The following is a 22,743-nucleotide window of genomic DNA, read 5'->3' as shown; positions in this document are numbered from 1 at the left end:
GATGGTCATGAGCCTCCATGTTGTTGCTAGAAATTAAACTCAGGAGCCAGTGCTCTTAACTGCTGAGCCATCTCTCCAGCCCCCTTCATCTGATTTTCACTGGTTTCATTTTCTTTTTAAAAAATTACCCACATGGTGGTGCACAACTCTAATCCCAACACTTGAGAAGTAGAGGCAGGTGAATCTCTGAGTTTGACGCTGGCTTACTGTACTGAGTGAGTTCCATGACATCCAGGGCTACACAGAGAAACCCTGTCTTGAACAAAATGAACATAAATAAAATAGAATAAATTTTTTAAAAAGATTATTTTATGTATGTGAATACATTGTCACTGTCTTCAGACACACCAGAAAAGGGCATCAGATCTCATTACAAATGGTTGTGACCACCATGTGGTTGCTGAGAATTGAACTCAGGACCTCTGGAAGAACAGTCAGTGCTTTTAACCGTTAAGCCATCTCTCCAGCTCAAATAAAATAAGTTAAAAAAAAAAAATAGACAAAAGAGGGATGGAGTCAGACTTATTGGCCTGTGATTCTAGCTCCTGGTGAAACTGAGGCAGAAAGGTCAAAGTTCAAGGACAGTCTAGGCAATGGGTGAAAAACCTAAAGCAAACCAACCAACAACACAAAAAAAAAAAAAAAAAAAAAAAAAAAAACAAGAAAAAAAGAAGCCAAGCTGGGCCCATGTCTGTAATCTCAGGACTTTGGAAAGTAGATGTTGTTCAGGGTTATCCTCCACTACATAGAAAGTTTTAGGACAGCCTTGGCTATAGAAACCCCTGTCCCAAACTACAACAACAAAATCAGAACCGTTCAAACACAGTTAGAGAGGTAGGGCAGTGGGAGAACATCTGTCTAGTGTGAGACCCTGGGTCCATCTCACCCCCAGCACCATAGAAAGAAAGAAAATAACGACAAAAGAATGGGAGAAAGGGAAAAGAAAAAAGGGTGGCTCACGCTTATAATCCTAACACTCAGCAGGCTGAGGCAGGGGTTGGTTTTAGAGGGTTGAGCTCCAGGCCAGCCTGGCCCACATTGTGGATTTCATGTCAGCCTGGACTACAGGATAAGAACCTGCCCACAACAACAGCACCAGAAAGTGCTGCTCAAACATAACGATGTCTAATGTCCTCTTGAAAGAGGCCCAAGCTTCATTCACTCCCAAATTTAAGCCAGCAAAGCCCGTTGGAGACTGCGCATGGGGCACCCTGCGTCACGTATCACGCCACACACAACCCAAGTCGTGTCCAGGAGGACTTTGTTCCGAGACCAGTTTCACAAGACTTCAAGCAGCAGTGCAGGGTTCACACAAAGCAAACAGCTCCAGAAACACCTACCGTTTAGAAACTTCCTTGTTTGTCTGAAATCTATGTCTTTGACACAACATGGTTTAGGACTTGGGGAAGATGATGCGACCCCTCATGCTGGGATTTCTTTTCTGGAAAGGAGAGCCTTCCACTTGTCACTCTCCAGTCTGTCATACTCTGCGACCACAGGGGAGGGGGTGTGCAGATGCCACTGTGTGGGCACTGGCAGAGGCCAGAGTCACACTGCCTGGCAGGGGCAGCTCTGCCGGCTTTGGGATCTTGTCCTGACCCCACAGTGTCTCCATGAAGACACTTAACTCTGGCCATTGGAGTCACTTCAGGATTGATTGACAGGCAGTATAAAGTGCCTACGTGCCTGGCGGATCATATATGATCAACAAGCAGTCATAGTAATTGTCACGAGTAAGTAAAAGTGCTCTGTTTCCTGGATATCGATAAAGTGTTGAGTCACCAAGGTCACAGGCGTTCAGACAGTGTGGCTATCATCAATCTGTCCTTTGTGGAGGACAAACAACAGAACTCCTGGTTGGATTTCAGGTAAACAATATTTGTTTGTTTATTTATTTTAATGTAATAAAGGGGACCAAGGGGGTGGCTCAGCAGGAAGGTTCTTGGTACCAAGCCCAATGACCTGAACTGACTCCTGAAAATCTTTTGTTTTGTTTTGTTTTGTTTTGTTGAGACAGGTTCTACAGAGCCTTGGCTGTCCTAGAACTCATTAAGTGGACCAGACTGACCTTGAATTCACAGAGATCTGTCTGCCTCTGCCTCCCAGTGCTGGAACTGAAGCTGTGTGCTACCACATCTCGCTGGAAAGTTGTCTTTTGACCTCCATGTACATACCCTGACACACACACACACACACACACACACAAATGCAAAATATTTAAATGTATGTGGGTATGTATTCCCAATATTACATCAGACATGTTTGTACTAGAAAATTCTTGTTTAGTGAAGTCTGAAATTCAGACTTAACTGGGTATCCCACAATTCCATTCGGCCATACAGGCTAAGTTGTATGAATGGACTACATGGCTAGGCCAGAAGGAGAGGGTTTGGGAACTCTAGACTGAGCTATGGCCTGTGTGTACACAGCTGCCAGCTGCCAGAGCTGGGCAGGTTATAAGAACCTCAGCAGCCTCCTGAGGGAGTCGTTCCTCGCACTGTACAGATGAGAGAGCTGAGGCCTGAGAGGCTCCCTGAACCTGTTTCTTCTGTGGCCACATTCTGGAGATCGAGGCAGAAAGGGCATGGTGGGGGAGGAGAGGGGCTGGCCCTGGTCCCTTTCAGCACAGGCTTACTGGAAACCACCACCACCACCACCACTGTTTCTCCTTCCTCCCTTCCTTCCCTCCCTTCCTTTAACATTCCCAAGTAAGCAGCTGCATTTTGGGAGAGTTTGAATCACTCACCTGCATCAGTACTTCTCCGTGTTTCAGTTTCCTGTTCCACAGCTCTAGGAGCGTGTCCTGCAGCTAGAGTGTCTCCATCCTTCATTAACCAAGGGCCAGGAAGTTTCAGGAGAAAGACAAGGCTACCCTGCACAAATGTGGTCCCTGAGCAGATGAGATAACATTTTACAACACAGGTAAAGGGACACCTTCTTCAAATTAATTTTAATTTTACATGGTGTGTGTGTGTGTGGGGGGGGTGCATGTGTGTGAGTGTGTGTAGTGTGTGTGTAGTGAGTGTTGCATGTGTATATGTATGTTGTGTGTGTATACATGCGTGTGCGTGTGTAGGCATTTGAAGGGGCAGTAAATGAACAACTTGCATGTCAATTCCCTCGTTCTACCCTGTGGGTTCCAAGGTCTGAGTGACAAATCCCTTTTCCTAGCTGAGCTATCTTGCCAGTCCAGTTTCACCAGTTCTAAATCTAAAGTAATTAGATGAAACAAATCGAAGTTAAGAGCATGAAAAAATTTTTTTAAACACCCTCAATGTGATGGCTTTTACCAACTTAGTTCCATGTCAAAAAGATATTCTTTATATATATATTAATAGTAATTCCCTTTTAGAACAAGACCAGAGCTGATAACATCAGCAGTTCAGATCAAAAGCACCACCTGAGTTCAGGGACCCATTGCGTTGCTGGGGACACAACAGCCAAGAAAGACCTGTTTCTGCTCCTCAAAGGTCTGGTTATAGGAAGAGACACAATCAGTTACAGTTCAGAGGAGAAGGGATAAAGTGGCCCGGAAAAGATGTTATGCTCACTATATCACTATGCGGGATGCTGTAGGGTGGAGCTGGATTGTTATCTCTGGGAAAGACTTCCAGGAAACCTGGATGGACACAGGCGAGTGAGACAGGGGATTGCACATCCGGCTTATCTCTGTTGTCAAATTGCATGTTGCTACACTCTAGTTAGGATGTGTGGTTGAACAGTATTACACAGACCTGTATCACTGTCCCTCAGGGTCATTAACTAATGATTTATAATATCGTGGGTTTTCAAAGATGCTAATTTCTCAGACTAACTAAACCACCCCCCTGAGGCTACAGGTCCTTTATAGGCATTCCAACACTACGAAGGCACACCCTGACCAACAACAGGTCTCTCCCCAACCCCGTGTTTGTATGTTTGGGGCCTCCCGGCATCTCTGCCTCTCTCATTAACAGGACCTCTAGGCCACACAGACACAGCCTTACCAATGCCTGTGTACAGTGCCAGACAGGAAACACACTGGACGATTTGAAACAATTTTAAAACGCGCCTTCAAATTTTACAGCTTACTTTACTTGCCCCAGGGAGGAACCCAGCTTCTTATATAAATATCACCCCAAACAGGCCTGTGCTATATCCCACCCAGCTTTTCTGTTAAGACTGAGATGGGGAGCAGGTGGGGGAGGGGAAGCTTTTGTTGAATTTGATTAGTTGTTCCATTTCTTCTGTGTCTTGGTGGTCACTGACTTTCCTAATCATGTTTATTTTATAGGCACTGCCAGTAGCCAAAGTGGGGTGGCATGTTCTTTGTTTCTAAGACTACTAACAAACCACCCAGTCAGCCTGAGACAAAAATCCAGGAAACTCTCGGTGGACCTATGGAGAAGGAATTTAAAGAACTTTCCCAGCCTCAGAGTCAAACAGCGTCCAGAATCAGGGCAACCAGAGACAGGAGCAGAGCGCCCTGGGCTGACATGAGCTACACCTTAGTCCCTAGCCTCTGGCCACAGCCTCTCCCCAAAGGCTCTGGAGAGCTCATGACTCTCATCCGCTCTCCTCCTGACTCTCGCAAAGCTGCATCCTGCTATCCGTCTTCTTTCATCACCGAGGTATGATTTCCATGCAGCAATACTCACACATTTTATTGTTATTTTTGTTTTGTTTCTGGGTTCTGGGGATTGAACCTAGGACTTGCAGACCTCCGAGCCGAGCCCCCCAGTCCCCTTGCTCATATGGTTTAAACTGTGGGTTCTTTTCTATGCTGTCAGCGATGGACAAACTGGTTTCAGGAAAAGAAATGTGGCCGGGTGGTGGTGGCGCACGCCTTTAATCCCAGCACTTGGGAGGCAGAGGCAGGCGGATTTCTGAGTTTGAGGCCAGCCTGGTCTACAGAGTGAGTTCCAGGATAGCCAGAACTACACAGAGAAACCCTGTCTCGGAAAAAAAAAAAAAAAAAAAAAAAAAAAAATTTGGGAGACTGGGGAGATGGGAGATGGCTCAATGTTTAAGAGCACTGACTGATCTTCCAGAGGTCCTGAGTTCAAGTCCCAGCACCCACATGGCAGCTCACACCTGTCTATAACTCCAGTTCCAGGGCTTCTGGCACCTTCACACTGACATACATGCGGACAAAACACCAATATACATAAAAAAATGATTAAAAGAGTAATTTTTAAAGAAAAGAACGTAATGGTTTTTATGTATGTGTACGTATCCATGTGGGTGTATGTCACATGCATGCAGGGAACTAAGGAAGCCAGTGGGGAGAGGCCAGATTCAGACAGATGCCAGAAGAGGGCATCAGATCTCATTACAGATGGTTGTGAGTTACCATGTGGTTGCTGGGAATTGAACTCAGGACCTCTGGAAGAGCAATCGTCAGTGCTCTTAACCGCTGAGCCATCTCTCCAGCCCCCCTCATTTTTTGTTTTGTTTTTTGTTTTGTTTTTTTGTTTTGAAACAAGATCTCGCTAAATAGCCTTGGGTATTCTGGAGCTTGCTATGTAGACCAGGCTGGCCTCATCGACGTCCTCCTGCCTCTGCCTCCTGAGTGCTGAGATTAAAGGTGTGTGCGACCACATCCAGCTTCCTGTACACAATATACTAACTCCGATCCTTCCCTTTCCACTCGCCCTCCCCCAGATACCTAGGAGCACTCTGTACACGCCAGTGAAGACTCTGGCAAAAGTACACCAGTCTGTGACCACCTCTCAAAGAACTGTGTGACACTTTCCTGTCACTCTCCCCACCAACCACTCCTGGCCATCTCAGTCCACTGAGCCGTCTCCTGTCTGTCATTACAGATTAGACTGATCTATTCTACAGCCAAGCCCACTTCTCCTGTGGGGCCATAGGCGTCTGACACCAACACCCTCTCACCTCCCTCACCTCTGCCTCGATGTCTTCTAATCTTACAGAACATTCCAGTTCGTCCAACGACACACAGGGATCATGTCTATGAGGAGGGGGTTCTGCTGAAACAGGAATCTTCGAGATGGTCTGAGGCTTCCTGGGGGAGGGTCGCGAGTTTGTCCTCAGCCTGGCAGAAGTTAGGCACAGAAGGTAATTAAGTGTAGCCTACAACTGGAGAAATCTCACTTCAAGCTGTGCAAGGGGTCTGGCTCCTGATGCTGACAGATCTAGCCCTGGGTCTCCAACCCTGACCCCTTTGTTTTTGCCCTCACCCAGGCCAGAGCTCAACTTGTTCAAGCTTTCTGTAGGAGTGGATTGCTGTCCAAGGCGGGGGGTGGGGGGGTGGGGGCATAGCAAGTCACTCACTGAGAACCCAACAGTTTGTGTATATGCTGGGGTCAGAAGTCACCGAGCATTCGGGAGTGACGGCCAGACAGGCTGAGGAAGTTTCCAAGTGATTCATTGGAAAGATGTTGTCCTCAGACAGAACTGAAATCCTAGTACAAGTCAGCAAAGGGGCAAGCAGCCAAAACCACCCTCTGTCCAGTCCCATGCAAGGTGGTGGCACCTTCCATGTGCCACTGTGACTGAAAAGTGACACATGAAAAGAAACAGCTGCTGTGGGAACCTCCCAACAGAGGTGACATGAGAAAGCTCCTTCTGCCCCAGCTCCTGCCAGCAGGAACACATTGTAGAGGGAATAGCTGCCACCCTCAGCAAGCACAGACACATTATGAACCTATAAGGAGCACACTCTGGGGAGCATGGCAGAGTTTGAGCGGAACCGGCAGGACAGTGCAAGGCCTAAGCATCAGCAAGCGCTGGAGAGAACCAGGGTTGCAACCTGTTACCGCCTTTGTAAGAGCCACCATGAAACAGCTCAGGGAAAGTCTCTCTGTGTGCCAGATGTACCAGCCACCAAGCACTTTAAACAAAATCTCACTTAATACTAAGCATAGACAGTTATATCCTTTTTTCCTAGGGGAGGAAGCAGCCGCGGCTGTGACTTACCCAGGGTCAGGGGTACAATGGAATGGGGATTTGCATCCCTGAAAGTCTCTAAGGCCCATGCTCTGCCCAGGTAAGGCCTAAAGAAACTAGAGAGCTGGTGCTACATGCTCCCTTCCCCTGTCTCCTTCCACCCATCTCTGTCTCCCTTCCAGCCCTACTCTGAGAAATAGCCACACTCTTCAAACTCTCACCTTCTGCTCTTAACTGAATCCCTTCCTAATCCTCAGTTTCCCCATGCATCTCCTGGGTCTCTCTGTGGCTTCCTCCCTCCTTATCTACAGCTTGGCCCAGATTTCCCCAACCCAAAGGAAATCCTTAAAACAGAGCCTGTTAGTGTAGGCCTGCAACCCCAGACATTAAGGGTTTCCTGGGATTCCCTGTTATCCTCAGCACACAGGCTTAGCTAGGGAATGCTCTATCTCTCAGGTACCATAGGTGTTATAAGTGTCCTGAGCCTGGCTACTCTCTACGCTCACAGGAAGAGGTTAGGAAATGATCTTATAGACCAGGACAGGTTGCTATGAGCCTCCTTTGCACGGGCTGAACCACGAGAGGGGCCTCTTCCTTCAGGACACCAGCCTGTCATTTGCTTCCCTAATAGAGTGTCTTGTCCTCTCTTCTGACATCTGCCTGACTCCTCAAGGCAGGGTGCTGCCAGCTCTCCACCCCTTCACATGGTGATTGCAGGGAAGCACAGTTAAATCCTAGGCTCATTCTCCACACCCTGAACTGAAGAAACTGTACCCAGATCTGGGCCCCAATTTGCAGCTTCTTGACAATTCATTCTTCAGGAAATTCCAAGCACTGAAATGTGACCTGCTAAAACGGAACTCTGTGTCCTTCCTGCAAACCCAGATCTGCCTCTGATCCCCCCTCCCCCACTGTGTGTAGGAGACTTCCATCCTGGCAGGCCCTGTACCCACTACTACTCCCTTTCTGGTGGTCCAGGTTCAGGCTTGTCAGTGGCAGAACTTGATCCAGGTCTCCCTTGAAGCAAGAAAAGAGCTCATTAAAGGGAAATGGAAGAGTTAGCAGTTCATAGACCGGAAGGAACAGGTCAGCCCTAACCTGCCTGAGGAGGAGAACCCAAAGAACAGAGTGCAGCCACAAGGGTAATCAGGACCATGACTGACCAGTGAGAAGTGAATTCTAAGCTCAGTGATTGAGCGATTGATTGAGCTTGTCCGGTGCATCAGAAGTCCCAGGGAGTTGGGGTGGAGGGAAGTGTCTGGTTGCCTGGGCATTGGCAGAATAGACCTGAGCAATCAAACAGTGAATCTCAATCTTCCCAACAGTGCCTATCACCACAGCTCCTGATGCTGAAAAGATGACTCAACTCTTCACCACATGTGTACACACACACACACACACACACACACACACTGTTTCTGAAATGGTCTTGTGCCTTTTCCTAGTGGGCTGCCCCAGGCCTCAGTATTTCTCTCGAGGAATGGGTAATGAAGGGTTACACATTCTGGCTTTACTACTTTCTAGCTGTGTGTTCTCAAGAACACTGCCATCTTCTCTATGGTAACATATGCAAAATGAAGATACCAGCATGGCCTAGCTGCTGTGCTGACTGACAGTGGAGGGCCTTACTGAACACAAAGGGCTTCAAGTGAGCCTGGACTGGAAGTGCTTCTATAAGCATAAGCTAACACGGTGATTATTCCCCACTCTGGCCACTATCCTTCAAAACTCTCCCTGTTCTGTTTCCCTTTTGCCTAGGGAAACAGTCAAATCCATCCCATAAGCTTGTTTCTGAGGCCAGCCTGAGGTAGACTTAGGGCTCCTTCTCAGTCCAATTTAAAGTATCCCAGCTCGATTGGGGCTGGATAGGTGCCTCAGTGGTTAAGAGCACTTGTTGCAAAGGACCCGGGTTTGATTCCCAGCACCCATGAGGCTTACCTTACCACTTCCTTAGGTGCTGTGCATGTGTGTGGTGCATGCACCATACAAAGTAAAATAAATCTAAAAAATATTTTTTTTTTAAATGCCACAGCGTATTTCAACTCAGACTCCTTCCACCAGAGGACCACCCAGAGTCTGTCTGGCATATACCCTGACAGAGACACTCCCTCTCCCTCCCCTGATGTTTACCTAACTTTGTGTTCTGTTGTATCCTTCTGCTCCAGCCTCTCTGAGTAGTTCTGGTCCCTTCCTTGCACCACCCCAGCTGAGCCTCCCGCCTGCATCTCTTGTATTATTCCCCACTGTTAGGAAGTCCATTCACATTCCTGTTTAACAGCTAGCTCGGAATCTGCTGCGCAGACCAGTGTCCAGCATACCGTTAGTGCTAAGGCCATAAGCAGGCTAGGGATGGACAACGAGAGAGAAAGCAGGAAGAACAGGCAGGGAAGAGACAAGTATGGCTCCGTGGGACAGACACTCCCCATCTTTCCCCCTCACTCCCGCAGGTGCCAGACCAGACAGTGGAGTCTCTAGAGTCTCTGTGGCTGTGCGCTGTCTCTTCCCATGGCACAGACTTTCACGAGCTTTCCTGTGCCACCCACTGTCTGCCAGACTGTAACCCTGATGTCTTGGCTGCCATGGCCCTAGGGAATCTGTCACATCCTTACTAATACAACTATTTCTGTTCATGTGCCTCCTCCTCCCACCACACCAGTGTGCTAGAGACGCCCCCTTCTCCTCCAGGAGCACAGTATCCAATCAGCCTGGAAAGGCTAGGGCCACAGCTGCTGTAGGAAGCCTCCTCCCCCAGGCACACCACCAGGCCTTCCTCCAGTCAATAGTTTATTCAGTTCCTGTATTTCCAGGGAGAAAGCGTTCTCGCCTCCATTTCACAAGCAGGGTCTGGGGAGACAAGAACAGACAGCGAGGCTCAGAATAAATAACTTTCTTCGTTTCCACAGCCAAGACACAAACCCAGACTTCTTAGCACCATCTTCTGACTCACATGGCCTTGTCAGGCACCCTCTGAATCATGTCTCTTAGTAGATGCCTAATACACAGGTGAGCACTGTCAAGACCTCCGCCCACTTCAGCTGAAGACCAGGCTGGCTCAAGCTCTGGAGACAGCGCCTCAGAACCTGTGAGGTCCTCCTGTCCTAGGACCTCCCTCCAAGCCTGCTCTTTCTTCTACATACCCACAATGCTCTGGTTCTGGGACAGAGACCCTGCTCTAGCCCTTTCCCACTCTGAACACATGCTCTCCATTTTCCTCATGGCAGCTTTCTCAAGGCACTTTGAAGCTTTTCTTTCATTCCTGGGACCTTGGATATGGACAGGGGGTGGGGCGGAAATAGCTCCTTAGGGTGTAAGCCCCAACAAGGGCACCAGCCTAAGACCCAAATAGCACCTTTCCTATCTGCACCTCATTCTCCTTAACTGCTCAGGGACTCTGCCTGAAGCAGTGTTTGCAGCTGCCCATAAAGACCCAAGACATCAAAGGTGCAGGTGAACAATACTATCATAAACCCTACAGCAAATATAAGAACTTCCACCTTGGCCCCCTGAGCATCAAGCCATAATCTCTCAGGGTATTTGCCACAAGAATTACAGAATCTCCGGAAAGAACCAAAGCTCACCCATCTCAGAGGCAGCTTTCCTGAGTAATGTTCTCTGTTTTTCCAAACTTTACACAGCGATCATCTTAGTCATAATTGGAAAAATATTACATGGTTGATCACACCTGCAAGCCCAGCCTCCTCAGGGAATGAAACAGGAGAGTTGAAAGTTCAAAGCTACTCTGGGCTACGTAAAGTTAAGGGTGGCTTGGGCAATTTAGCAAGATCCTTGGTCTCAAACAAAATAGCAAAAAGGGCCAGAGGTGTACCTCAGTGGTAGAAAGCTTGCCCGGTGTGTACAGAAGAGGCCCTGCTTGGGTCCAGCACTGAAGAGCTGAGGCCAGCCTGAAGGCCACACCAAACCCTGGAAGAGAGCATGTTCTGGGGACCTTTTGCCACTTTTCCTTCCCATGGCTCCTGAAGCGTGAAGGTGGCTCTAGGAGGTAGTGTTGTGTGTCTTTTCCTCGGAGGTGTGAACATCTAGTCATACCAGACTGAGCAGCAGGGGCAGTCCTGTTTGGTGAACTTACAGGAGCATGATAAAGGGTTAGAAGACTGAAAGTAACCATAAAACAAGCTCATCACCCAAACAAACAAACCAACAACAAACCAAGAAAACGAAACAACACCCCAGCATGAGGAACCACCTCACAAAACTCCCCCAAACGCTAACACACACACATGGAGACCAGAGACCATAAGCTGTGGCAGGATTACATATACTGGGGATGAAGGGTACACAGAAGTCCCCGGATCTCAGGTGAGGGGTTAATGGGCCTTTCTCTGCCTTCCAACTTTCCATAGGAGATATTAATATCACTGATCCTGTCAGAGTGTCTTGTGGATAAGGTCAGCCACTCTGATTTCAAGATGGTAATGACATGTCAGTCACCGAGGATGGAGTTCCATACCGGCATCGATGTTGTCAACCAGGTTCATGAGACAGCAGAGCAGACAGGTGGGGAGGATTGGACCTCGGATGCCCACTGATTGTGGGGTGGGGAAGGGTTTCTGGGTTTTGTTGTTGTTTTTAAAGACGGGTCTCTCTGGGCCTCCTGAAACTCACTATGTAGACCAGGCTGGCCTTGAAGTCACAGATCAGATATCCCCCTGCCTCTGCCTTCCTGGTAGTGGTATTTAGGTCTGGCCTAGGATTTCTGATTTAAGTACTAGTTGCTGTCTATTATTATGTCATTTGCAGCCTGAATCACTGGTCTGATGTCCTGGCCCCATGCTAACTGCTCTGTAGCGTCTCCTGCCTGTGAGCTATTCGTCTAGCCACCTCCCCTGGATTCTCCCTGCCCGTGCCCATAGTTCAGCCCTGACTACCTTTGTCCTCTCCTGCAAGCTCCTCTGCACAAGCCAGATCACACTGGAACCCTTGTCACTGAGCTTCTCCCCCCCACCCCACCCCATCCTGCTTCTACTCCCCACAGCAGCTGATTTTCTTTTTATTAAAAGACAACTCTGAAGTGTGGTTCTCAGCTAATCACCTGTGCGCTAAAGCAGCCTTCTCAAGCATGGTATCAGGGTCCTTGGCAACAGGATCCCCACACCAGCTTCTGTCTCCTCTCCTACCACTCTACCAGATTCAGTTTGATATTCTGGGATGTCTGCTATACCAGAGCTTTCTCTGCACATCCATTCCTCTGTGTGTGTCTCTTTCATGTAGATAAAACTTTTGACTCTGACTTGCAATAGCAAAAACTTTTTTTTTTTTGGCTGAGTGTGGTGACACACACTTGTAATCTCAAAAGTTAGGAGGCTGTGGCAAGTGGATCATGAGTTTAAAGCCAGCCCATGGACACCAGGGAATGTAGAACAGTGTTAGAGGGTTTGTCTCCAATACTGAGATTAGAATCCTGGTCCTCTGATGGGCAGCCAGTGATTTTTAACTGCCATACCATGCCTCAAGCCCATTAACTCATGCCTATAATCCCAGCATTCAGGAGGCAGAGGAAGACATATCTCTATGAGTTTGAGGCCAGCCTGGTTTATATAATGAGTTCCAGAACAGCCAGAACGAAACCCTACACATTAATGAAACCCTATCTTTTAAAAAAGAAAAGAAGACATCTTTTCTTTACCGCCCCCCCCCCCATTTCCCAAACTGAAAAAACATGCACACATTTGCTCTGTGTACAGATGGTGAGAGATTGTAGACGTTACTTTTCTAAACTGCCTTTAGAGTGAAGCAGAAACAGCTCCAAATTCAGGGCCCACTGTTCCACCGCACCATGCACCATCTAAGTACCCAGAGATGACCTGGGGCCTGAGGCATCAAGACAAGCTGCTGAGTGTTTGTGGCTGCTCCAGTCTGGAAAAGTTGCCTTCGGCTAGGCAGTGCTCTCTATGGGAATAGGATCTCCCCACCCCCACCCAGCACACCCAGAGTTAACCCTACCCCCAAAAAATTCCCAGAAGAGATTCACAGAGGGGTTTTCCCCAGACAGACACCTCATACATATTTGCCACTTAGCACAGATGTTTGCCTGGGGATGGGAGTGCTGAGAGACAACGCAGGTACACAAGTTTAGGGTAACAAGTAGCCCCAAACAAAGCCAGACACGTCGGGGCGAGCTAGAACTGAGATGCCCGGGAGGCCTAGATTTATTCTAGGTTCTGAAGTCCTTCCTATTGTTCGTGTCCGCATCTCACAGAGCCTGAAACTCTCCTCTCTGCCCACCAGGCGGCGCAGCGGTTCCAGGAGCACTCAGGTAATGCGAACGCTTTGTGAGTCTGAGTTTTCAGCACTTAGCAAGATTGTTTTGTTAGGAGTATTTCCGCTACTACCCAAGTCCAGGAAAACACGTGCCCAGACGTAAGTCCACTGCCGACTTCAGGACTCCGGGAGGGCAAAGACTATCTTCGCCTCATCCTTGCGCTCTAACGTGCAACATCCAGCCAAGGGGTAGCCAAAACAGATGAGCTACCTCTAAAAGCGCAGATGCATGGGTAGGATCAAGGCCTGAAGTGAAAATGCTGGAGGTACTAAACCAGAGGTCTGCGTCCAGTCGATGCCTAGGTTTCAGCCACCCTCTCCAGCCAGCTTGCTCCAGCCTTACACTCCGGCAGGCAGGAGGCGGCTATGTCCTCCCTAGGCTGCGCCCAGGGAGATTGGCAGCCAGCAGAAGTGATCCGGCTTTGGGCCGGATCTCCCCCGGAGACAATCTTGGGCTATTTTCTTTAAAGATCTACCACTGCCTAACACCTCTGCGAGTTTCTCAGCAACCACATGTTTACACCTTTATAGTGAGTGACATCACTCAACAAACACTGACCGGCTACTGTTAGTGCTCACGCCGGCAGCTCGGCAGAGAACAAGACAAAACCCTAGGAAGCAAAGGAACTGGGAGGGAGTACGCGCACCACAAGGGGCGCGAGGGAGACTTTCACCTAGGTGTTCCTCCAGGTGAGCAAAAAGCGCGTGAGGTGCTTCCCAAGGCTGCGGATAAACTTCGAACCTGGAGGGAGGGGCGAGCCACACCTTGGATCTGCATGGGATTCCGGCACGTCGCCTAGGGCAGGTGTGAGCGCCGGTGGCGTGTGCTTGTGCAAAGCCGGACCCTGACCCAGGCGCGGGGTTACGAGGCGCGGCACCTAGTTGGAGCTCAGTAAATATTTATGGTGAGAGCGACAAGCAGGGCCCACCTCCTGGAAGGGGAGGAGGAAAACTCAGAGCCCTCCTCAATTCCAGGCTCCTCCCCTGCAGGCTCAGCACCGAACTGGCCACGGCGTCCTGGCCCGATGTAATTACAGGGTCTGCCGCCAAGCCTGGCCGTAAAAAACCGGGATGAAACGGCCTAGAAGCCTAAGGAAGCTGGGCCGGACCCTGCAGAGATTCCTCGGGTCCGCGGCTTGCCCTGATGCGCAGCCGCAAAGAAGGGAGGCCAGGGACGAAAACCCCCGCCCATCACACCCTGCAACGCACACAGGCGCACTGCCACACACGCAAACTATCAAACACTCAGCTTTTGACTTTACAGTTCCAAGAATGCACTCGAGCCTAATCAAACACCTGCCCGCCAGCTCCAACTCAGGCGCAGACGCCGCCAACCCCTCTCTAGACAGCTGCTGATTCGAGAGGTGAATTCCTTCAGGGTTGTTTACATGGAGCGGGGGAGGGGCTCTGAGCCTGGTACTGAGAGCCCACCGACTGGAAGACCCAAGTCAGACTCAGTCAAACACAGCCGCCCAAACTACCCCCACTCCAACCCAACCCCGCTGCACGCCCAAACACGTTTCTCCTCTTCTTCACACACTGTTCACAAACATTAGCATATGTATGTCAGGCGTTTCACACGCTTCCACATACAAGTGTCTTTACACCTATCCGCCATCACACGCATTTACACACGCCATATGTTCATGTGTTGGTTAGTTTGTCACCCTTCATGACCATATTCCCACATTCCATCTGCAAGAGCGCATTCACTCAAGACACACGTGAAACATATAAACAGACCATTAGTGTACTTTGGCGCTATTGAAAAAATTAAGAACATCCCCCTAACACACCCCATGAGTTCAAGGGTCCTGTGAGTTCTCGCACAAAGTACTGATGGACGGAGGAGCCCTTAGCTCTGGCTGCACACGTTACACATTTGATCACACACAGCGTCGCACTTTATTCCGGGCATCGAAGCGATGACACAATCTCTTGAACAAAGACAACATTGACAAACCCAACAAAAACAAACAGCCGCGTCTGTGCGGGGAGGGGCAGCCAAGCCAGAGTCTAGGCAGGGGGGACTGTTGGGAGGGGGGAATCATCAGAGAGTGTGAGAAGGCGAGTGCGCGGGCCTGGGTGTGAATCTCAGGAAAGGTGTGGTTATATCCCCCCATCTCACACCCTGACAAGATTGGCGCCCCGCGCTGCAAAGCGGAGTCCTGAAGCCACTGGTTCCCAGACCCACACGTATAAGTTCTTCCCTTTTTCTAGCGTGCGATTGCTTCCAGTCCTACAAAGCCTTCAGAGTCTCACATAGACACCCCCACCCCCACCCCCACCCTTCGTAAATGAACACACAGCTATGGGAAGATCTTTGCAGACCCCGGAGCGCACTCCGTCCCTGAGGTACCGAGTCCTCCCTCCCAGAGCCTTTCCCTTCCTCCACCTCCACCGTAGCCACCAAGCCCTGGGGCAGCGCGCGCCGGGCGGGGCGGGGGCGGGGCGGGTGTCGAGCGGCGCCAGCCCAAAAGGCGGAGTCGAGCAGCGAAGAGGCCAGATTTGTGATCGTGGTGCCTACTGTACCGTGGAGAAGCCAGTGGGAACCTTACACTGCAGAGCTCTCGTCCTGTCTTGGCCTGGCCCGGCCCGGCCCCGCGCTATGGAGTTCCTTTGGGCCCCTCTCTTGGGTCTGTGCTGCAGTCTGGCCGCTGCGGACCGCCACATCGTCTTCTGGAACAGTTCAAATCCCAAGTAAGCCCTGAGACTCCCTGGCAGCCTGGGTGCCGGGTTGGCAATGGTCTTTCCCAGGGTAACTGTCTCTGCCAACCCCTGGCCTGAGCCTAGGAGAGGTGGCCAGGGATGGGAAGGACTCTATAGCTCCCCATCTCCGTCTGTATCTTCCCTTACTACCTGGCAGCAGCCGACCAGGGCAGAAACCTGCTCATGCCTACTTGCACAGGCGCTGTTTCAAGCGCCTATCTGCCCTCTGGCATCCCATCACTCTAAAGTAAGGATCTCATGCTGAGCGATCCTGCCTTGATAATGGAACGCTGGCCCTGGCTTCCGGGGCTCTTTAAGTCCTCCCACGAAACTTCTGTGCACTCCGTTTTTTGTGTGCCACTTGGGCATTTGTATACTAACAGGCACCTACTGACATCAAGAGTAGGCACAAAGCTCAGGGTAGCCCTGGGAAGAACCTTCGTAGGGATCTAAGTTTCGGGTATTAGGTATTCATTCTGTATTTAAGATGACCCTGGAGGGTATCTCCACGGACTTTTTTTGGGGGGGTGGCATAAATTAGGCACATGCTGTGCATGGGTAGACCGAGGGAGTGGCTGAGGTGGTCACACTAAGGAACTGGTAAGAGGAGTGTCACTGGATAGCTTGGGGAGGAGCAGAGTGAGGGGTTCACAGGGCTACAAAGGCTGTAACAGGAAGGAGGTAATTTCTCCCGGGCAGGTTTTAAGGCTATGAAGCAAATGGTCTTGTGAGGAAGACACTGTCAGGCCCTTTGTTCTTGCCCTTGAGTTTCCTCAAGTTATGAGAACAGTATTGGGGCAAATCCAAAGAGGGGGGTATGGTGGGACAAGGAAAAAGGCGCCCAGCTGCTGAGGTAGGAGCCAAGGCCACAAAATACCACTAAACCACTCCCAGATCCAGCAAGCCTGCCTCCCCTTCCCCTGAGATAGATGCTGTGCCAGTTTCCTCTGGCATTGCCTATTGAGGATCTGTTGTCTAGGGCATGTCGGAGGGCAAGATAGAGTCAGCTGCCACCTCTAAAGGCAATGTCTTCCTGGTCCTGGAGTGCTGGCACAGCCCAGCCAGGCCTTGAGCTTGCCCCCTTGCCTCCCTGACCTAGTCCTGCCCTAGTAGTGGGAAAGAGCAAAGTCCCTGTTTATGCCCATGCCAGGTGTTGGCTGAAGGAGGAGGAGGGGACAGGAAGCCATGAGCAGGGAGGGGGTAACCCTGGCCTTTTCCGTTCCCAAGCTCCCAGGTTTCCTCTCTTTCAGGAAGGAGCCTCTTCCTTGCCCCCCTCCCTGTCTTCTCCACCACTAATATAACCCCGTTTTCCAGATGGAGACTAAGTGTCACAGGCAGGTTAAGTGTAGGAGATAGTACGCTAAGTATAGCTTCAGCCCTGGCCCTCTGGACACACACATACCCTGTCTTATTTACAGCTACAGGAAAGCCAGTCTAGAGTGGAGGTCATGGGCGGTCTAGCCAGGCCCAGCTTGGGGGAAGAGAAGAGGTGGCAACTGAACAGGGCGGGTGTAGGGTTGCATAGGTGACTCAGGGTAGTGGGCATTAGTCCTGGGATCACCAGGCTCCAGGCAGTGTCAGAGAAAGGTGCCACTGTGGGCTGGACCCTGGTCCTGGAGAGACAGATACCGTAGCTTCAGACTTCTCTGCTCCTTTTGCCCAGAGGCCAGCACTGGGGCAAACCAGTCCTGGGCTGTCCTGGGGTCCTGGTTGTCCTGCTCACATTTGACAAGGTAAAATTTCACAGGCTCTCAAGAGTACCTGGGCGGGTAGCAGAGGTGGGTGAGACATGAGTGAGTCAGTGCCCATCACGGGGATAGGGGAAAGACGCCAGGCCCAGAGCTGAAATACCTGTTCTGAAATGGCTTCTATGTTTATCTCTCCAGAGAGGAATTTTAAAAGCCTCCCTCTGCTTCTCTCTCTTTTCCCCGGGGTGGGGGAGGGGCCTGGTAAGCCTAGTTCTAGAGGCTGCAAGCTGTTACAAGGCCAGGCCTCTAAAGGGTCATGATGACTGGGTAGTGGGTGGCCACCATGGAACCCCACCATCACCGTGGGCACCACCCATGCCAAGGACTTGGGTTTAAAGCAAATTGGCAGCCAGCTCTGCTGAGCCTCTGCCTGGCAGTGCTTGGGGGAATTCGGAGAAGCTGCCTGGCTTTCAGCGGGAGGGGAGGAAGCACTTTCCCACTGCTAAGACCCTACCCGGGCTGGAGCCAGGTGTCTGGAGCTCAGGGGGAGGGACCGGTGGGCAGTCAGGCTGGAGCCTGCAGGGCTTGGGGGGAACCAACTGGGGGAGGGGAGCTGGCTCCACCTGGGGAGGAGGGAAGGGCAGAGGCAGCCTCAGGTCTAGGAACTGCAGTGCTTCATCAGGGGGAAGGTGAAATTGTTACTCTTGGAGATAAAAATCACAGCGATTTTCAGGAGTAAGAAAATGGAACGAGGAGATCAGGGCATAAATACGAGTAACAGGAAAGGAAGGTTGGAGAGAAACTGATAGCGTTTGATTATCTGTGAATCTGGGTTTGGACTGGGGTGGGGTGCTGAAGTACAGTGGGAATCTGAGGGAGACTCAGTGTGAGGGGCAGGACAGGATAAGTAAAGACAGAGAACGTGACAGGCACTCGGCAGTATGAGAAAGAGAAAGAGGCCTGGGCTCCTAAGCACAGACCGCCCCAGAGTGCAGTCTACCAGCATTTAAAGAAGTCCCCAGGGAAGCATTCTTCCGTAGAGCAGAAGGGAAAGTGAGTTACAGAAATGTTTAGAAGCCCATCCTTGGGCAAATACCTGGAGCGTTCTAGAAGGCACTTTGGTACCTGAGAGACACTTAGTGGTTGTTACTGGATGATGAGTAAGAGATGGTAGTGAGGGACTGAAGAAGTCAAGATCAGTAAATAAGGCAGTTCAGATTCTGGAAACATCTTTGGGACTCCAGTGTGAGCTGTGAGGGACGATGTGATGCATTTAGCTCAAGGCTCTGGGCTGATGTCTGAGTGAACCGACCGCTTCCTCCTGCTTTGCCTGGGCTCAGGTTCCGAGAGGAGGACTACACTGTGCACGTGCAGCTGAATGACTACCTAGACATCATCTGCCCACATTATGAGGACGACTCTGTGGCAGATGCTGCCATGGAGCGATACACACTGTACATGGTGGAACACCAGGAGTATGTGGCGTGTGAGCCCCAGTCCAAGGACCAGGTCCGATGGAAGTGCAACCAGCCCAGTGCCAAGCATGGCCCAGAGAAGCTGTCTGAGAAATTCCAGCGCTTCACACCTTTCACCTTGGGAAAGGAGTTCAAGGAAGGACACAGCTACTACTACATCTGTAAGTGCACAAGGGACAGGCCTCAGAGCACTGGTGGCCGCATGCTTAGGGGGGAGTCAAGTAGCAGAGAGACCCCGCTTCTGAGTCTAAACTCTTTCCATTCCCATCAGGGATGTTGAGTGAGCTTCAGGTGTGTCTTAGGCTCTCTGTTTGCTAAATGGGCACAAAAATTAAAAAAACACTCCCAGCCCCTGTCCCTGAGGAAGCTAGGAAGGATCCCAAGTAAATACGCTGGCCAGGAGAAAGCTGTGTGATAGACATAAACACCAGACACTTGGGAAATGTATGAGTACCCTGACTTCAGACACACCAGAAGAGAAAGTCAGAAAGTAGGTAACAACTGAGGGTAAATACTGAGGGTAGCTAGCTAATCATGGTGGCTCACACCTATAATCCTGGCACAAAGTTCCAGGTCATTGTGGACTGGAGTGAGACCGTCCCTAAAAAGGATCCAATAGGCGTGTTCATCAGTTCAGAGCACTGGTCGATGCCTAGCGCCACATAGCAGTTACAAGTCTAACGCTACCTCCAGTTCCAGAGGACCCAGTGTCCTTTCCTGACCTCTGAAGGCACTAGGCACACAGCGCAGTACTCAGACAAAACACTCACGTGCATACAATTAATTTAAAAACATTTTAAAGATTAAATTTTAAAATCAAGTGCAGAGGGGAGAAAGGAATTGAAGTGAGCAGGGACAGGTCTGGTGGGACACACCTGCAGTCCTAGCCCTGGGGAGGCCAAAGCAAGGAGAGCTGGGAAGGTTAGTTTAAGGCTAACCTGGGCTACATATAGAGAACCCTGTCACAAAAAGGGTAGGGTGGACACTGGAGAGATGGCTAAGCAGTTAAGAGCACTGACTGCTCTTCCAGAGGTCCTGAGTTCAATTCCCAGCAGCCACATGGTGACTCACAACCATCATAATGGAATCCGATGCCCTCTTCTGGTGTGTCTGAAGACAGCTACAGTGTACTCACATACATAAAACAAACAAGCAAACAAACAAACAAATAAATAAAATCTTTAAAAGAGAGAGCACCAACGAGATAGCTCAGCAGATAAAAAGGCACTTGCTGCCAACCTGACAATGTGAATTTGATCCCCAGTTCCCACGTGACTGAAGGAGAGAATTTGCTTTCCCAAATTGTTCTCTGACCTCTAAACATGGGACACACACACACATTCAATAAATATTTTATACAGAGAGGGAAGGAGGGAGGGAGATGATGCCTGCCTATAATTCCAGCACTCAGAAGGTAGAGGCAGGAAGATTGGGGGTTCAAAGGCATCCTCAACTGTATATAGTGTGTTCAAGGCCAGCTTAGCTTCATCAGATCCTGTCATCCCAAAATTTAATTAAGTTTTTTTTTTTTAAAAGCAGTTACTACACAAGCCTAACATCCTAAATTTTGCCCAGAGCTCACATAAAAAGCCAGATGCTATTGTGTACATCTGAAATCCCAGCACTCTGATTGGGAGACGGAAGGCAGAGACAAGAAACTTAGCCTTAGTGGGGTGTGATGGTGCATGCCTTTAATTCCAGCACTCGGGAGGCAGAATCGGGTGGATCTCTGAGTTTGAGACCAGTCTGGTCGACTCAGTCGATCCCAGAGCAGCAAGGGCTCTATAAAGAGACCCTGTCTCAAATTTAAGCAGGGCACTGAGAGAGGAGAGTCAGACAGGTTTGAGCTCCTGTCTTCTAGCAAAGGCTCTTTCCTTAACATCCTATGGATTTATTTTACAGCCAAACCTATCTACCATCAGGAAAACCAGTGCTTGAAGTTGAAGGTGACTGTCAATGGCAAAATCAGTGAGTGTCAGGCCCTGTGAACCGCCTCCTTTCATCCATGCTGGTTGTGGTCTAGTGGTCTGGGATGGGGAGGAAGTTGCCTCTCTGACTCCTGGTGCAAAGCCTGATCTACTTCCGTTCTTATCTTTCAGCTCATAATCCCCAGGCCCATGCCAACCCACAGGAGAAGAGACTCCAAGCAGGTAGGTAGCCTGAGCCAGTTTGGCCTGGGTCACAGAAAGGGGTTTGCTTAAAGAGGCTGAGGGGTAAGGTGGCTCCTGTTTGGCTGGAAGCTGATGCAAACACTTACCTTGTCTATCTTTGCCTTCTCACCTCGCAGATGACCCGGAAGTGCAAGTTTTGCATAGCATTGGTCACAGCGCCGCCCCCCGCCTTTTCCCATTGGTTTGGGCAGTATTGCTTCTACCACTGCTGCTGCTGCAAACTCAGTGAAGGTGTTTGCTTGCCCTGGCTTATGGATTGGAACGGGACTAAGGGGCAGGGATAAGCACCCCAAAGCCCCAGCCCTGGGAACCCCTCCCACTACACGCACAAGATGCCACCATGAAGCCTCAGAAGGTTCAGTATTAAGGGTTTTAACCGAAAGGAGTTCACCCAGCTGGACTGTGCCATCCTACCTCCACTTCGGAGGGATGGAGAAAGACGTGGAGAAGGTCCTTTCCCTGCGATTTCTACCTTTAAGCCAAAGAAACAAGCTGTGCGAACCTGGCCCATTAAGAGGGTTCAGTGGGAGATGGGCTAAAAGAGCCTGAGGTCATGCAGTTGGACACTGAACTTGATAAAGATGTCTTTCCCCAAGGAAGCCATGATGTGCAGATGAACTGACCAAAGGAAAAGCTTGAGACAGCTTCCTGTGGGGGAGAGTCAGGTACAGGAGAGGCAGCTTGAGCTGACCCAGCATCTCTGCAAGATTTCCACCTGCTGGGTTGCCAGAGAGGTTTGTAGCCCGGCACTGACTGCATCCTCCCCATCCCTGGAGCAACATTCCCTGGAGCTGTGCCAATGGGAGGACTAAAGCAGCCTGGTTTTAGAGTGAAGATATAAGGGCAGTGCCCGTGTGTACAGTCTGTGGAGTTTAGCTAAACGGGCAGGGCCCACATGTACAGTGTCTGTATATAAACGTGCTGTGTCTGCTCGTTTCTACAACTGCAGGTTTTTTTATACAGTGTTCTTGGATTCATAATAAAGTGATGTTTTTGGTTTTTTACGGACATGCTTTTCTGTCCCACCGTGTTGATTTGTGACTACAGCGTCCCTATTGTGTGTTAGGCTCTGTGCTAAACCGTACCAACGGGGGCAGGTATAACGCACAGTTCCTCTGGTGGCTGAGGTGGGAAGGGCAGACATTTGAGATTGCATGAGCAACTCAGACCTTGCCTCAAAAGCAAAAATAAAGGGCTAGAAATGAACCTTATGAAGTAGAGTATAGCCTAATGTGTCAGCCCTCAGCAGCACAAAACATAAGTAGCCGGGCAGGGTGGCTCTTACCTATAACCCCAACACTCAGAAGGTTGAAACAAGATTGCCAAAATTCCAGTGCCAGCCTGTGCTACAGTGTGAAATCTTATCTCACCTAAATAAATAAATAAATGACAAAATAAGCAAATGGCTAGGAAGGATCAGGAAAAAAATATATGACACAACTTAGATTTAATTTTTTTTGCCTAAAAAATACATGCTTCTTACCAGGCCAAAGGAGGAGTGTTTCCTTCTCTGAGGGTTCTGCAGAA

General features: G+C 49.9%; 1 protein-coding gene and 2 long non-coding RNA genes across 4 annotated transcripts; 2 read left to right on the top strand and 1 right to left on the bottom strand.

Annotated features, from left to right (window-relative positions):
* Window positions 1–1,301: 1,301 nt before the first annotated feature.
* LOC143442032 (uncharacterized) lies at window positions 1,302–13,247 on the top strand. Of its 2 annotated transcripts, none has more exons than XR_013109916.1 (8): window positions 1,302–1,868; window positions 2,018–2,231; window positions 2,774–2,922; window positions 4,274–4,610; window positions 5,919–6,063; window positions 6,896–6,994; window positions 11,256–11,409; window positions 13,112–13,247. It is a non-coding gene; the product is annotated as an uncharacterized LOC143442032 (long non-coding RNA). The 2 variants fall into 2 exon arrangements; XR_013109915.1 differs by lacking the exon at window positions 13,112–13,247 and adding an exon at window positions 11,653–12,016.
* On the bottom strand, window positions 9,666–14,512 carry LOC143442031 (uncharacterized). The gene is made up of 3 exons (XR_013109914.1): window positions 13,939–14,512; window positions 10,721–10,976; window positions 9,666–9,738 (listed from the first exon to the last, which is right to left on the bottom strand). It is a non-coding gene; the product is annotated as an uncharacterized LOC143442031 (long non-coding RNA).
* A 1,151-nt stretch (window positions 14,513–15,663) lies between these two features.
* Efna1 (ephrin A1) lies at window positions 15,664–22,224 on the top strand. The gene is made up of 5 exons (XM_034500369.2): window positions 15,664–15,873; window positions 18,911–19,206; window positions 20,948–21,013; window positions 21,145–21,195; window positions 21,333–22,224. The coding sequence occupies exons 1-5, from the start codon at window positions 15,782–15,784 to the stop codon at window positions 21,443–21,445; spliced, it is 618 nt and encodes a 205-aa protein (XP_034356260.1). The 5' UTR covers window positions 15,664–15,781; the 3' UTR covers window positions 21,446–22,224.
* The last annotated feature ends 519 nt before the right edge of the window (window positions 22,225–22,743 follow it).

This window comes from Arvicanthis niloticus, chromosome 4 (assembly GCF_011762505.2).
Source record: "Arvicanthis niloticus isolate mArvNil1 chromosome 4, mArvNil1.pat.X, whole genome shotgun sequence".
NCBI lineage: Eukaryota > Metazoa > Chordata > Mammalia > Rodentia > Muridae > Arvicanthis > Arvicanthis niloticus.
This window is presented reverse-complemented; position numbering and strand designations above follow the sequence as displayed.